Source organism: Ascaphus truei, chromosome 3, assembly GCF_040206685.1.
Source record: "Ascaphus truei isolate aAscTru1 chromosome 3, aAscTru1.hap1, whole genome shotgun sequence".
Classification (NCBI taxonomy): domain Eukaryota; kingdom Metazoa; phylum Chordata; class Amphibia; order Anura; family Ascaphidae; genus Ascaphus; species Ascaphus truei.
In genome coordinates this window covers 199,817,330-199,835,122 of record NC_134485.1, presented here as the reverse complement: position 1 = coordinate 199,835,122, position 17,793 = coordinate 199,817,330, and the positions used below count along the sequence as shown (strand labels likewise).

The following is a 17,793-nucleotide window of genomic DNA, read 5'->3' as shown; positions in this document are numbered from 1 at the left end:
TACCAACGGTTACTATAAAAAATTAGCAAAATCCCTGTCCCCCTACCTCCTAGAAATGTTTAACTCATTTCTCCAAGGAGAACAGATCCCAGGCACTATGTCAGCAGCCAACTTGGCTATCATACATAAAGAGGGCAGGGACCCACTTCAATGTGGCAGTTACCGCCCCATTTCCCTACTGAACACTGACCTCAAACTTTTCAGCAAAATCCTAGCAAACAGACTGAACCCTATTCTCCCAAGACTAATTCATATAGACCAGGTGGGATTTGTGTCAGGAAGACAGGCCTCTGACAACACCCGCAAAATTATTGATATTATAGACCACGTGCACCTCAAACAGTCCCAGGCCTTGATACTCAGCCTCGACGCAGAGAAGGCCTTTGACCGGATCAAATGGTCCTTCCTTGACCAGACGATGCGCCAGTTCGGCTTCTCAGGCCCATTCCTTGAAGGAGTCCGAGCCCTCGATACCAACCCCACGGCCTTATTAAAACTCCCGGGTGGCCGATCCAATCCAATAAAAATCCAAAACGGTACTAGACAAGGTTGCCCCCTTTCCCCTTTACTCTTCGCCCTGTCCATAGAGCCCCTAGCCGCCAGAATCAGAACTGACCCATCCGTAAAGGGAATCCTAGTCGGAGACAGGGAGTATAAAATCTCCCTGTTTGCCGACGACATCATCCTTACCCTATCAGACCCCCTCACTTCCCTCCCCAACCTAGAAAAACTGTTAGACCAATTTGGCCACCTCTCAGACTACAAAGTCAATACAGACAAGTCAGAGGCTCTCAATATATCACTGCCGAACCCCGTATGGACATCCCTACAAAAGAAATTTAAGTATAGATGGAATAGCTCCCATATTAAGTATTTAGGGGTTAAAATAGCGAGCTCATATGGCTCGCTATACCAATCCAATTACCCTCCCCTCTTTCGTCAAATCATAAGAGACCTTGAGACTTGGCAGTCCCACCAAATATCATGGTTTGGCAGGATAATATCCACTAAAATGAATATCCTCCCCCGCTTGCTTTACTATTTTCAGACCCTCCCTGTCCCCGTCCCAGTAGCAGATCTAAGGAATATTCAGTCCCATATTCTGCGCTTCATTTGGCAACAACGGAGAGCCAGGGTCCCACGGTCGGTACTCTTGGCGTCGAGGACGAGAGGGGGTCTGGGGGCGCCGGACGTGATCCGATACTATCGGGCAGCACAACTGAGACAGGCGGCGGTTTGGAACAACCCCCCTGCCTCCAATTGCTGGCTGGAGATAGAGACTTTCCACGCGTCCCCGACTCCCCTCTCAGCCCTGCTTTGGACTCACGTCCACAAGGGTAGGAGGCCCACGAGACTCAGCCTTGGAGCAATGAGATGCACGTGGTCGACATGGTTGAAAACTAAAGGGAAAAATGGCCTAGCTTCAACCCCCTCTCAATTGACCCCTCTATTCGGGAACCCGGATTTCCCGCCCGGTTGTTCCCGACCCCAATTCAGCCAATTTCAAGGCCTAAACATCAGAGTGGTTGCGGACTTGCTGGAAAGCGATGAGGTCATGCCCCTCCGAGAATTGCGAATCAAATTAACGTCCCCTGATCTTCCTATATTCCAATACCTACAGATTCGTCACTTCTTGAGAACCCTATCCCCTAGCTTAAAATTCCCGCCGTGCTCCAGATTTGAGACCCTCTGCCTCAGAGGCGAGTACCAAAGAGGCCTCATCTCTGGGATATATAAAACATTAGAGGCGGCCCAACCCACCCCTAATCACGCATATATGCAAAGGTGGAGCCAAGACCTAAACACCAACATAGATATAGAGGACTGGGAGGATATCTGGGAGGCAGCCTCCAAAACTTCAATTTGTTCCATCACAAAAGAAAATATTTACAAAATATTATTCCACTGGTACCTGACCCCGAGCAGACTGAACCAGATCTACCCAGCTACTCCTGACGACTGCTGGAGGGGATGTGGTCAAAGGGGGGACATGTCCCACATTTGGTGGACATGCCCGGAGATCCAAAAATTCTGGACCCGGATCCAGGGCCTGCTGACCGAGACCCTGGATGTAGAGATACCCCTAGACCCTCTGACCTATGTGCTGGGAAAACCAGTCGATGACCTTCCCCCCCCTATAACCAGGCTCATGGCAGCGATCCTGACGGCCGCCAGATGCTGCATAGCAGCAGCCTGGAAGAAAATCAAAGCCCCATCCAGAAGAACGGTAATCACTAGGGTAAACGGAATTATGGGTATGGAAAGATTAACGGCAATGCTGAAGCAAAAAATGCCGCAATTCTACTCGACATGGGAACCTTGGCCAGGATCAGACTCCCTGACCATCACAGTCACAGTACCATAGGACCGACCTCCTACCCTCAAAGTCCCCCCCATCTCCGCCCCCCCCCTTCCCCTCTCTTTGTCCAAGTCGTTCCCAACTATCCACCCCTCCTTCGTCATCCCCCCTCTTATTCACCACTGAAAACTGGAAAATGGACTATTGTGTGTCATCAACTTTACCCAAACTTTGTACATGTATCAAGCTGTATTCCTGTGTTGATTCGCTTATCAATGTATGTAACATGTACCAATCTGCTGTCCGACACCAATAAAGGAAAAATATTTAAAAAAAAAAAATAAATTTGGTACCCAGCTGATTAAAGAGATGCTTGCCTCCCCTTGCTATTTCACACCCTTCTCTTTCCCCTCTCTCACGCCCTCCAACTCTCGCTCACTCTACTTTTACGTTCCCCTCGCTTTCTCACAGTGCTCTAAATTTAGCCTACTGTATAATAGTATTAATCCCCTCAAGACATGTTATTACCTAGCGTGGAATGATCAGTGCATGTGGTACAAAAAAAGAAAACTTTCCAAATCAGCTTACAGCTGCAATTCAGTCTTTTTTTTTTTTTTTTTTATTTATTTTTTTACTTCAATAGTTTCAGTTGTGCAATCTCTAATTACATAAAGAACTGTATAGCTGCCGGTCAATTCGTTCTCCATCTATTGATCGGCAAAGTTTGGCGACATCTTTAAATATGGGGAATGTAAATCGTTGCTATAGGAACAAGCATGCTTGTTAAAATAGAATACAAGAAAATTGGTCTTTCAAAGTTGTTGTTTTTTTAAAACAGAAAATGCTAAAAGTATTTTTTCTTACTACAAAACTGATTTATTAAAAAAAACACACATGCAGAATATTCAGCGGAAAGAAAGGTGAAGATGTGTAGCACAGCCGCAGTTTCCAACTCCCAGTGAGTCCGGAAAAAATGATAAGGTAAGCACTCAATTGAGCAACAGGTCAGGTTTTATTGCAGGGTGGTGCAGCAAAGGGACAACGGAGCAACACGAACGCACCTACGCGTTTCGTGCACTAGGCACTTTATCAAGGTGACAAACATACACATTACTGCATAATTTATACTCACCTGAACTGTGCCTCGCGCTGCCGGGTGTGACGTCATCGTCCCGCGTCGCAACGGGTCGCGGTGACGCGGCGTGCACAGCCATTGGGTAAAGGGCCATAGTGCCCCCACATATATGTATATGGTTACCGGTGCCTCTGATTATTTCATATTGGTTACATGGGGGGGCTGTTATGGGGTTTCAGTTTGTGGTGGTCAAGTGGACCCCAATAGACTCCTAGCCCTTACCTGACAAATTGCCATATCATTCATGGACTTTCTCATGTTATCCAGTATTATCTACACATGTTATGGAGGAATTCTGACCGATTTTGATGCATCACAATTACCTTGTTACATGCAGAATATTGCCTGAACTGCAGCTTTAATAATGTAGCCCCATCAAAATCAAAAACTACTCAAGACAACATTAAACGAGAAACCGTAAATATGGAACAATTCAATCTGAGGCATGTTTTCAAATGGCCTTTTTCACCAGAAGTGTACAATTACATTTTAATAAACTGAATTTGAAAATAAATAAATGTTTAACTGTGTTAGATCGGTTTCTTCAATGTTAAAATAATTTAAAAAAAATTACAATTACCTTTACTGTATCTTATTTAAACTTACATCAGGACTCTGTCCTGCACAGTAGATCATTCCCTACAGAGACAGAGGACCCAACCAGCTGGATGTCAACTACTGCGTGATGCGGGAGTCGTCTGCACCGGATGCCATGGCGGTGAGATCGGGTCTCCATTGAGCCGAGTCTGGTCTACTTAAACTGCGCTTTTAACGTTGATACTTTGTGAGTGCACTGTGCATCGCTGATACCTTTACACCTTTTTATTCAAACGGTTTACGCCATGTTTGCTGTCCCTCCACCACTTGCCATATACTCATGCGGAGTTTAAACTGAGGCGTTACTCTGGAGGATGGAGGGGTTGTTCAGGAGCCTGTTTGCGTAAGCCATTTACATATGCTTAATCAAGAAAATCTCTTCTGAGTTTCAAACCTTTAGAGTGGAGATTGCCCTATTTTTCACAAATCAAGCGTTTTTTTCTTTTTTCCTTTGCCCTACTGTATGTGCTCCATTTATAGGAACAATTCTATTAAACACTGGACTTTAGCAGAAGGAAACAGAAACATTTCCCAACCAACATAGAATATTTCTCATTCGGCATGGACAAAAACATCTAAATCATACACAAAATAGAATAATAGCATAATTACCGTTTGACTACAAGTACCCCAAAAACAGTAAGTACTGGTAGTCTATCCAATGAGTCTATCCATCTACCGGGGGGAATTCTTGGTCCTACTGACAAGGAAATCCCACCCAGGCTATTGCAAAAAGGTGCCCAAGCACAGAAGAAAATAATCTTAGCCTACAACGAACTAGAATGGTAACACCACCAACAGGGAGCGCCCAAGAACTAAGCTCTTGTATCTGGGGTACTGTACCTGCCACCCACTCCTGGTAACCACAGGTCCTTGAGTGCACTGTGAAAAGGGGACTGCTGTGACCTTGTCACTTTCTCTGTATCTCAGAGGGAGCCACAATCTTAATACTATGCCCTGGTAGTTTCTGGGGTTGTTGGCACCTCCGTTAACTCAGAGGGTCACAGGGTTCCCAGAACTCACACCACAAAATCGCAAAAGAAAACTGTGCATACAAGCAGTGTTCCTGCCGACATGCTTACCCAGGGGTTTACAGGGACAAGGAGACCTCAGACAATGCAGTTGTTACAGGGTTCCTCGAAAGCACACTAGAAAACCATCACCAAATGTTACAAGATACACAAGAATAAAAAAAGGCCAAGAACCACATGGACTAGCACTCAGTCACGACAATAGAGCTATTAACGAAATATGGTTTAACAAAGAAACCTACACTACACACAAGGAATAACCTATAGTTAAAAGCAGCAAAATAAAGGGAAAGATGTATAAAAAAAAACCTAGAACGTAAACAGAGGTTAAAGTCCGTGGGGATTGGAAGGGTTCTTGGGTCAGAAATAGATGGTGGGGTTGCAGAATCCAGGATGATCCAAGGAGAGGCTCACAGCAAATCAATTGCACCCCAGATGAGCCTGCTCTTTAAACCAGGACTGGCTCTTTAAACCAGTGTTTTTCAAACCTCTCCCCCTGACCCACAGCCACACCAAGTTTCTGAGGCATCCACCTAACATTCTATTACTATGAGGAAAAAAAAAGTGCATTGGTTATTCCCAAAACCTGGTGTGAGAGGTTTGAAAAACACTACTTTAAACCATCCTCTGACCATTCATTCCTAAGGGTCTGATGGGAGAAGCCATCATAGGTCTGCCATAGTCCCGCTCCTTCTGCCATCAAGGCCACGTAGGGACACGGAGCTGGATTACGTGATTGGCCAATCAGGTGGTTGGATTTACAACAAAGAACCCTCTTGCGCAGGGCAACCAGCACATGGACATGAAGGGGCCAGCCCGCCATCTGCTGCAGCCAAATGGCTCCCGGAGGAGCCGCAGACTGTGCAGCGCTTGGCTCAAGAAAAATGTTCCGACGTGGTCTGCGCCCATACTAGTGCCAGGCCGCTGTCCTCTCCTCCACGCTGCTGGAGCAGAGCAGGAGGGCGACATGGGGATAGCCGTCAGTGGTCACATGAAGCGGCAATTCCAAAGTGCGTGGAAAACGTTTCAGGCGAGGAGAATCCTGCCAGTGCAGCAAATACAAGATAGACAATTTCTTCAAAGTGCAGGTTTCCTCTAAGAGAGATACAAAGTAGAGCTCTACTTACAAGTTAATAATAAAGTTCACCATTTAATGTCACAGCCAAGAACAGGACATTAATCCATCCAGGACATTAATAGCCAGGCAATGCCCTGACCAGAGTGGATTATTAGTTAAATATATATTGTCACCATATGTCGCCTTGTCACAAATTGGTCATGACAGAGAACAGAAGGAGGTAGAGACCAACACACCTACACAATACATAGTACATAGTCCGATTACAGCACTCGTTGCATCATGCAGATGTGGCAGGCTTAATTGGGTTTTAGAACGGTATATGTTGTGTTCCTGAGGCCTGAGCGATCACATGCTACATCTGTAGGGATCCTGGTGGCCTCTTACCGTATTTCCTCTGGAAACTGTGCATTTGTGACCAGGAAGCTGGATATTTCGCGTTGATGGAGGAGTCTGATGAACCGATTTATTTCAGGGTACATTATTGGTTCTCCTACCAAGGACAAGGCACAGTGTTTGACAGTCATCCCTTCCTCAAACCTGTCAAGTTTCACGCCAGGTACTCCTAAACAGGGAAAAGAAGAAAAAAAAAAAGAATGCATCTTTTTGATTGTTCCCTTGTTAATAGCCGCTTTGATTGTTCCCTTGTAACAAGATTGTTCCCTTGTTAATATCACTAAAGTCTGAAAATATGTATTTCTTTACCTTTTCCACAAACTGCTTGGGGTATAGATTCATTGCAAGCTGTGGTGCCTTTTTATAGGCCAACAAGAGTTCTTCATATAAATAACTATGTGCACCGAGCTTCATAGTTGTAGGAGAATGTACTTCATGGACAAGAAAGCTTACAAAAAAATCTGTATACATTATGAAGAGATCTTTAGTTGGTCCTTTGCAAGTTATTACAGCCTGCTCTGAATCTACAAATTGCCTTCAGCTTGTCTTTATCAACTGATCAAATTATTAATCAGCACTGAAGTCAAATAGTTCTGGAATGCAATACAAAGAACACCAGTGTGCATTTGTTCAGATCTGTATTCATAACTTAACTCATCTATAGATCATTATGTTACAGGCATTCTTCCCTATCAGACACTCATGAGGGACACGTTCTTTCAAAAATAGCAGTCCATGTCAGTTTGCAGACATATATACACAGCCCAAGTAAAGTATAGACCAGCTTACAAAAATACAAAAATCATTCACAGCTCAATTGTCTAATCCGTATATCTAAACTGGACAAATTTGTCTACCTCCCAATAGAGACCTGTTTTAATGTCTTCTAGATAATTGAGGGCCAGAAGGAAATTGGGGGGGGCTAAACACACTATCCGTTTACACCAGTCAGGTAGACACCGGACAGACCCACTATTAGAATCCATGTTCTATTAATGCATGGTTGAGATTGAAAAATATTGTTACTGGCAGCTTACTGTATGTTTGTTGTTGTTTTTAAAAGCACAAGTACAGCTTACAAGAGATAATATAGTACATTTCGGACCATTTTTATTAAGCAGTCACTTTCCAGCACTTGAAGACATTACACCCCATTGACTGCTTAGTAAATATAGCGATTTGACTTCATGTTTGGGTTTTATGGCCCATATTGCATACTGCCATGTGAAAACCTACAGCAGTTTTCGGTTTTGGAGAAATATTGATACAACATTTCCTTGCAGGTGCTTAAAACGTTGGCTTTTCTAAATGTTGCCATTTTTTATTCAGACCCAACAGTGACTTGTGAACCATTGCTGTATTTTTACCTCAGTTATCTCTAAGCCTTGAATGAAAGCACCTTTTTTATGTTTGTTTTTTGTAGTTAAGTTCGTGGACCTAAATTGGCCACGGTATTAAAACACTTCAAATTCTAAAACAAGGCATTAAAGACTTTCACTGATTTGCAGCTCCTATATATGGAGTGCATCTCAGGACAGGATATAAGCAAATTTTCTGACAGCCATTACCAGCACTCGTCAAGCTGGAGTGGCAACACGCCACTAATTATCATTATCTGTGACCGCTGGTATGCAACATAGAAGGAAAAAAGGGACAGTCATCTCTGGGTTTCAATATATTAGCAGAGGGTTCCCCGCTACAGCAATGTAGTATAGAAATATGCTGTTATGAGAACGGTGCCTTGGGTAATGGTAATAATGGAAAAAACAAAAGAGAGCTAGAAACCCAACAAGGCACTCAATTCCCAAAGCTGAATGTTTAGTGATATGAATTAAAAATACATTTTATTGTTCATCAATTTGAAAGAATGGGGGTTAAAATCCACGGAAGGACACACACAACAATCCAATGTCGAGTGCTGGATGTACTCTGGATTGAAAATGAACGAAACAATTGAGTGGAATTAAATCAATGTTTCGAATGAAGGTACTGGTATACAGTTAACCTAAGATATAAAGGTGTTGCTTCAACAGTAAGGGGTATACAATCACTGAGTAAATAATGTTACAGCCCATATGCAATGGTTGAACCACTAGGGTTAATGAATACCCTGTGACAGAGTAGGATCAATTCAGGTAATTTCCTACAAGGAGTACTACTTAGCAACCAATGAAGTGATATATATATGAGTTCCTGCATGCATATGCAAACCGGTTGTCTGTGCCCGTTAGATGTAAGGCTGCGGCCACAGTACCTGCGCTGCATGCGCATCAGCGAGGCTGGCGGCGCGGGCAGCCGATTCCCCTAGTCTGCAGGGAGCTGCAGACCAAAAGACAGGGGGGGGCGTGACGGGGGCACGGCCGTGACGTCACCCGGCAGGTTCGCCCTCATTGGCTGAACCGCCGGGGGGCGTGGCTTAGCGCTCCGTCGGGACTCCTGATCACAATTCTCTTGCGAGCAGGAGTCACTGTCGGCAGAGCGCAGCGCCCCCCCCCTCGCAGCGGGCCCGGTCCCATTGTGCAGCGGCTATTGTCCCTGCAGCGTCCCCAACAGCGGGCGCTGCAGTGGCCAGTGGGGACCTGGCCTAACTGCTGCACAGTAGCTTGAGATGGTGATAGGAAAATGCCTGTCGTGGAGTATGTAACTCAAACTACATGGTTGCAGAAACACTAGAAATGCGGTTTGGCTTTGTGAATGTCTAAGCCCATATTCATGAATGGGTTAACCGCTGGTGTTCTGCACTCCAGTACTACCGGTGGGTGTATCCCCTGAATGAACTTTGATCACTATTGGAGCTGATAAGCCCTCTATACATCATGGCGTGGCTGTTAGTATGCCCGAGTCCATATTCATGAATGGACAAAACCGCGTGATAGCAGGGATACAGATATACTCAGTAATGTGTCCACTTACTGTGAGGACGAATGGACACCTAGTTCTCCTACTCGAGTGAGTGTTTGCACTCGCAGAGTCTAGTAGCTGATCGCAATGCGATACTGAATGCTGCCACGCTAATGCTGACAATGCGCGTGCACGTGATAGCCGACGCGCGCGTTTCGCGTGCCAAACGCTTTCTCAAGGCAATAATGAGAGAGGGAGTCCCATAGAAGCAGTAAATTATTTATGCGGTGTAAAGTGTTGCTATTGGTTGGTTAACTCACTGGAGGCTGATAGAGGTGATGATCTGATTGGATCACACAGAGATCATCAGAGAAGGGGGATAGCTCCCTGCCATAATACAGTATAAGTGAGTAATATAAATAGGAAATTTATAGGAAATTACCTGAATTGATCCTACTCTGTCACAGGGTATTCATTAACCCTAGTGGTTCAACCATTGCATATGAACTGTAACATTATTTACTCAGTGATTGTATACCCCTTACTGTTGAAGCAACACCTTTATATCTTAGGTTAACTGTATACCAGTACCTTCATTCGAAACATTGATTTAATTCCACTCAATTATCTCTGGGTTTCAGTCATGATTTTCACATTCCAAGCGCAACATCCTTGTCAAAGAGAGAAGGCAAGAGTAAAAAAATCATAGTCAAAATTCAATCCATTACAGGCTTCTGCAACCAACTGAAAGCACCCAGTCAATAATATGCCACTCATTAGTTACACTAATGCAGGCCTTCCTGGCCAGTACTAATCTTTTGAACAGCCCGGTTCAACCCTCAGGGAGGAGAACAAACCAGTGAAAGACCGATCCCAGAGCTGATAACGATTACGTCGCAGCAAGGAAAATATTGCTGATTATACTTTACCTCTTCCTCTGTCATTTCATCATGAGCTCTACAAAGATATAGGTGTGGGGTTATGAAATGAACACTGAGAACAAGGATGTTTCTTTTGACATGTGAAGGTAAAAATGTATCGAAAAGTGTTGAACCGAAACATTAATTCAATAATCCTAGCACTTTTTTTTTTTAAACCTGACTGAATCAGGAAATTTGCTTAGAATTTAAGGTACTTTAGAGACTATCACTAAAATGCCTTCCGTGTTAACCCCTTTGGAAGCAGGAAAGGCCGCAACACCCATCCGGCAAAGAGTGGTCACGTGATCGTAGAGGCCCTGAACCCGAAAATGGAAGTTGCAGCTGAAGGACTCATTAGAACGGTGTTCTCTTTCATTCAGAAAGTTTAAATTCATACACTGTATGTGATTTGAGGGCCAGATGATGTTAATAATAACCCTACAGCATAAGCATTTTGTTCACTTTAACCCTAAGAGACCAATTTACTTTGTCGAAAATCCCTGAGAGCAGAAGATAATGTTTGTTTTAAAATGTTAGATGATACTGTATGCGAGATGCTTCGTATAGCTGGTAATGTAACGTGACATGTAAAACTACTGTAATCCAGCATGTGCAGGATTACAATACATTTAACAGCTTTTGTAAAACGGTCCCAACATCATATATAAAGCTATTTATATAGTTTAATCTGTGAAAAACATGGGTTGCCATTTACCGCATTTAAAACAATGTTTTAATCATTATTAGCCAGTGTTTAATAATAATAAATAAAAAAAAGATTACCTACACAATGCTGTGGAGGCGCAGTGATTAGTGAAATTACCTTATGGTTGTAAAGTTTTATTAACCAATAAATCATAGACGTACATTATTTTGTATGCAAGGAACAAAAGACAAAAAGACCCAGTGCTACGGGAGAGCTTATAATTATACTGTGAATCCAGGAGTGTGAATCCAAAGAGACTCGCTGAGCACGTGGGCACCGACTCCTATTTGTGCTGTCTCTATAGAGCGGCTGAACTCTGCTTCTTGGAAAAATATATTGGTATGAGGTTTCAAAATCAGGCCTGGCTTAGCCTGTGTCTGGTAAGCAAGTTGTATGATCGTCCTTGTATTTCACTAAAAGGCCGTTTGATATAATAAGCATTTGAAAGCTTTGTAGGGTCAATAAAAATGTTTCCAGTTTTTGGAGACATGCTTGGCCAATCCTCATTGTATTCCAAGCAAACAGATAACAGTATACGGAGAGCTTTACAGAGCGAGACACTTTCCGGAGGCAGTTATCTTTATCTTCCCATAACATACACTGTACAGTTAATGCTCTACTGTTCTCCAAATCATATCTGTGTGGGTGTATTAGAAATAAGACAAACAGCACCACCTAAATGGATAATAATGCCCAATAGGGCTAATATAGATAAGGTGTTCACACTGTTTGATTGCTCTGTTATCTGTATGCTTACATTGCACAGTATTTCACTTTTACTCACATCTTTATGAGTAAAAGATACTACTTTGAAGTATTTCTGACTTATTTATTTGTGAGTATGTGGTTGTCATTTGTTTCAACATATCTGTGTGGAGTTTACACTCAAAATTTAGAAGGCACCGCTCCCTCCTAATGCTCTTAATATGCAGTCTCTCTCAGTCATGTCTTCAGCATAGAACTTATGCTCTCTTGGAGGGGGTTATTCGTTAAAGTTAAAATTGGGCAGTACTGCTCAAAAAGTCCAGTGCAAATTGCGGTTCCCATAAGGTACTGTAGAGTCTTGTTGGCACAATCTTACTTTAATGAATGACACCCTGAGGCAGTGGTGACACACAACCAACCAGGAAGTATCTCAGAGACTGGAATAAACAGAGGGGGGGGGGGGGGGGGGAACGGGGGAATAATTATTCTTTTTTTTTTAGACAGATCTACCTTTATAAACAAATAAACAATTGTCCCAAAAATACACTTTTACCCCATCGCTTTATTTTAGTTTTTTTGGGATGTGTAGTGGGTATTTTATTAGAAATTGAACAATAAGCTTGACTTGGGTCCTTAAACATACACCATGCAGAGTCTGTGACGCTGCATCAATCAGACGCTTATTACACATGGTAAAGAGGAATAGCACATGTTTAATGATGCAGTAACTTTGATTTACTTGAATGGAAGTGAACAGATTGTTCACTGCGCTTCATGCTGTATGCGGAAAAAGATATTTAGTGCTTCCCGGCTGACATTGCTAGCAGTGGAGCCTTCACCACATTGCTTTTTACTGTTGGAAAAGAAAGAGTAGAGCTAGAGAACACCAAGACATAAATCACTTTCTCTTGATGATCCCAAGTATGAACTCCAGCAGATTTTCAGCCACATATATTAATTTGACGAATTCCACTCCTCGAAAATAAAACTTCAATATACCCCTTCCAGGTTCTCTCACTGTTAGAAGTAGACATTTCTTGTGGCTTGCTATTGAAGAAACATCACTAACATTTCAGATTGTGATTTTGCCACGGCTGTGCTCAGAAAGTTACCATTCAAGCAACAGGATAACAAAATTCACACCATTTTCTGCTACTCCGAATCTATTCCATGAGATTAAGTCATACGTGGGCATCATACCTTTAAATTGCTTGATCATGTTTTGGTGGTTTTCAATGGCTCCTTCCAAGATCATCTCAGGCTGGTCCATTTTCCATCTCCATTCAGTTCCCACGGGATTTGTATGATGCCTAAAGTAGAAACATGAGCGGTTACCTTTTGTTAAGTGTGAATAGATTACTAAACAGAACGCCTTTACTTTTACCAATTAAAAGATAATATAATCTGACATTAGAAAAAAAATACAGTAGCATGTAATGTGACACTCACAAACAATAATAATAATGGTTAATATATTTTCTTATAGATCCCTTGATTATAAACTCTATGGCGCAAGGAAAACGCTATCTACTTGTAGTTGCCGAAAGCAAAGGATGATGTAAAGAGCCCGGGGCCATGAGGGTCTGAAGCTGTGACTCAGGTGAACACGTTTTAATCGCAGTGATGTTATCAGAGCCATTCCTCCTGCTGCTGTAAAACCATGGAACAAATTAAATATAGATACCAAAATGTTACAGTAGCAACCAGAATGCCAACGCAAAGTTTATTATTAACATAACTTAATGAGTACGGTTTCATACCTTCACAGTGCATAATAAAAATGTCTGTTATTCCTGCAATAAACCTGATGAAGGCATCCATACAATTATAAAGTGCTTTTCTGCTGTTCATGTAACAAAAATTGCTAGTTAAAAAAAAGGGAAAAAAAGTTATTTATAATGCTCATCACCCTGAAGCTATACAATAATTTTTAGAAGAAATGAATATAATTATATTTGATGTCACCAGCTTGTAGTTGCCTTAAAGTATTCCAATGGAGAAGAATCTCAAGTCTAAATATTAAACAAATGTCATAAGCTGCAACTACTAACATCCCAGCACTTTATCAAGGCCCCTGTTGAATAGGCTGTAGAGCCGAAGTGGGCAACACTGTCGCCAATCGCGCAAATCGGCCATGAAAGTGTGGCGAATTTGAGTTTGCCAGCTCCCACAGTAAAATAAACTTTTTCCTGATGGCGTGTGCTGGTTTCCACTTTCTGAATGAGTCACTGACGCAACACAGCCATCCAATACTCCCCTCTGCCTTCAGTTGGAGTCTAGACCCGACCTTCAACTGTTATTTTTTTATGGGAGCTAACATTTGTAGTGATGCAAGTAAACGAAAAGCATGGTGCGGCGATTTTCACTTCTCATTAGCCACACCTGTGGCTACATTGAAAAATAGGTTGCCCACCTCTGCTGTAGAGCAATCTTCCTTATCCTTAAGAAGAGCGGTCAACGCCATTAAAATTAATGGGATCAATATTCTCTCCAGCACGTGCAAAACTACTTCACAACGTAATGAATAGGGACCAAAAGACGGATCCTTAAAATTCCCAATGACGTTGAGTGGACATTAAAGAGGCAATCCATGCATGGTATTTTTAATACAGGATTAAAGCAGTGGGTCTCCGGAACGAGCCCCATTAATTTCAGCTCTGGGGAACCCCTGCTTCCGGAAGTACTTACCTCCATAGTGGGTGCCAGTAGCCACTCCAGGGTTCACATTATGGCTGATTTTCAATGCTCCCCCACCCTGTGGGCCAATTGGAAACTGTGATGTCACCCAGAATGGTTTCCAATTGGCCAATGTGACGCGGGTAACAAATATTACAGGTATACAAATTAGCACTATTTACCAATTATATAATTTTTGATATCCCTTCCCAACCTTTTCTATGATTTGGCCTATTTTATCTTCTGGATAGGAAGAGTACACCTGTCAAAGTGAACCTCCTGCCCAGATTACTCTACTTATTTCAAACTCTGAATGTATACAGAAAAACCCCCGGTGGCGCTCTAACACTCTTCAATGACAATACACACAAGTAATAGTGGTAATCAAATGAGTGACTGTGATTGGTATAAATGTAAACCCAGTGAAAGATATAGATGTAAAAAAAGCCTCTACTCAACCCTCCTTATACACTGCTTCACAGGTCTAATAAGAACAGCAGAGAAGGACGCGGACGTGGATGCACCAGACACAGTGAGAGCTACAGGTGAGACTGCAGCGCACCCGGCTCTCGGGACAACTCTAAACGCCTGATTAATCAAAAGAAACTGAGGGGGGGGGGGGAGAAGAGAAGGATGGGGCCCATCCTCATCCCGGTCATTCAGTTCCAATTGTCATCATCGCTACTCGGGGACAATATCTTTAACGCAGTGACTAGCTGTTCCATATGCCCAATTGTTAAAGAAACGCATATAAAGTAATGCTACAATGGTACAAAACCCCAATAAGCTATACGTAAGTATGTCCCAGGCTACATCCCCCTCTGTCCAAAAGGTTGTGGAGAAAAGGCCACGTTTCTCCATATGTGGTGGTCCTGCCCCAAGATCTCCGAAATTATGGTATCAGGTTCGTAATTGGACCCAGGGAATACTGAATGTAGATATACCAATTGATCCATGGTCATTCCTCTTAAAATCAACCCCTCTAGGGGCTCTCGAGAGCAGGAAAAAAATTGCTATCACAAATAGTCACGGCTATGAAATGCAAAATTGCTGAAGTATGGATACCTCCTTCCAGGGTTTAAGTTAACTCCACCCAACTTTTTAAGTAGCAAGGTTTTTTTCATGTTCTTGTGCAGTACAGATCCATTGTGGCCATTTTCCCTCCAGCAGAGGTAAATGAGATTTTGCCTAGGTAGGGTTAGGACCTGCTTACTGGTCATGCCTTGATGGCTTGCAGGCTTATAACGCTTTGGCCACAGTGTTTAACTAAATTATCCTTATTCAAGAGAATATATGTATTTCACTGTGTATTTTTGTCACATTGGATGTAGCGTTGGGCTTTTCTGTCTTTTGCAGTATGATACAACACAAAATCCCGACCTTGCCAACCATAAGGGTCAAAGTGTGCTTTCAATCCCAAATGGAGAAGCTGACCAGCCTTCTCAACAAAACCTGCAAGAAAACCTGGAACCCATGGCTCGCCTTCGCAGATAATCCTCGCCAAAACTTAGATACAATGATCTTATAGTTCCCCTCCACAAGCCCACGGACTGCACTAGAAAGTTTCAGTTGTAGATTGAGGTTCCCTTCAAACTAGACGCCGTTGTAGTAGCGGATAAAAACTACAACCCATAATCACTAGATATATAATTTCTCCTGTATCTCATGTAATTGTTGCTTGATGGAACATGACAAATGTGTAAAAATGTTGTCTTGGTACCCCTCTCCCCTCAAATGTATGTAATGATGTTGTGGAAAATTTCAATAAAATACAAGTTAAACAAAAAGGAAAGAAAAAACGTCTTGGATGCTCCTTTAGCAACCATGAGAAAACAGTGATAATAAAAGTTAAAATTGCATAGGACATTAATTTTAGGAGAAGCTAATGCTACGTTAGCCCAAGTACTGCAGCAATCTTAGATACAGAAGAGGTATATATATATATATATATATATATATATATATATATATATATATATATATATATATATATATATATATATATATATATATATATATATATATATATATATATATACACACACACACACACACCTCTTCCATTTCAAAGACCCTTTAGAATATAGAATAACTTGGTGTCTTTTAGCAAGCTACTTATGCTTTAATGCAGCTAATACAAGGTGATAGTATTAAATATGGAATCCAAAGTTTATCATTTCTGGAAGACCGTTATTGAATATTTTCAGTAACATGTAATTTAACAAAAAGGATAAGAGCATAAACTAAATCTGCCAGCACCAATTCATTTTAGACATGATCAGTCATTAAATCCAGGGTTCTATGGATCACAAGTTCAAAACCATTGCAATAGAGTTTAAAAAAAATAAAGGGTGCAGAAGGTTTGTTGATCACACAATGCAACAAAGCTGCACTATACATGTGCAAAGTCTACAGAAATATCCTATTTAAAATCAGCTTGTTTTAGCTAATCACAGTTAATGTGATTATTAAAAACAAATGATGTGTCATTACCGACTTAAACAAAAAACTGCATTTATAATGAGATTTCGGTTCAATATCCATGCTTTTGACTAACTTGTATTGTTCGGAGTATGCCGCACTAAGCAATGAAATGTTGATGAAAGATGAGGCCTGAGCACAAAGAGGCATTCTTCAAACTGCTTCAGCCATCCCTCTGCTAATCAATGTGTCCTACAAATGAACTATTGGTGTTCTTATCAGATTTCCTCTATGTCGCATGGCAAACCACCAGCATTATCATGAGTTGTGAGTGTTATTCCAGAGCATCTAGTAAACCAGCAAAAACATAAGTGCCTCAGCAAGTGTTAGATTCAGCAGCTCCTCTCAGAGCTTGTTACCAGAAATATGCCCTGCAGCGGCTGTCAGACGTGCCGGCTACTAACTGGCATTCCATTACTTACACTGTACAGGGCCATAGCTTCTCATATCAATATACAGCACATAAAAATACCAATTGTGAGCACAGTTACAGGTCTCAAACAGTTCTACAACCCTGCTTTTCCCCATAATCGCTTCGCATATAATGCAGCCAGGGATTCTGGGTAATAATAACAAAATGTATGTCGTATAGCGCTTTTCTACCAATGGGACTCAAAGAGCTTCACAATTACAATGCAGTACGCAGCACATAGACGTTTTACAGACACCGCGTGTGTGCTCATTTACAGACTGTATGATCAATTTAATTCCCAAAAGGAGGGGGAGAGAGTGTTTCCCAATTCCCAAAAGTGAGCAGACAGCAAAGTAAAATGATCAGGATTAGCTCATTATACTTTCTAATTAACGCAGCCTCTAGGGATGTTCCCCCCCCCCCCCCCAAAAAAAACCTCTGCATTTATTCACTTAGAACCGGTTTTAAGGATTGGGAGATAGTATGGTAACAATTTTTTCAGAATCCAGTGCTTGC

The 17,793-nt window shown here is 42.1% G+C and overlaps 1 protein-coding gene across 1 annotated transcript in view; it reads right to left on the bottom strand.

Moving 5' to 3' along the window:
* Positions 1–17,793, bottom strand: part of LOC142489361 (S-adenosyl-L-methionine-dependent tRNA 4-demethylwyosine synthase TYW1-like) — a 221,263-nt gene that overhangs the window by 135,640 nt on the left and 67,830 nt on the right. Inside the window, exons 10-11 of the mRNA XM_075589948.1 lie at positions 12,909–13,018; positions 6,528–6,705 (exon numbers count right to left, since the gene is read on the bottom strand). Of these exons, the coding sequence (XP_075446063.1) occupies positions 6,528–6,705; positions 12,909–13,018 (288 nt within the window). The remainder of the gene's footprint in view (positions 1–6,527; positions 6,706–12,908; positions 13,019–17,793) is intronic.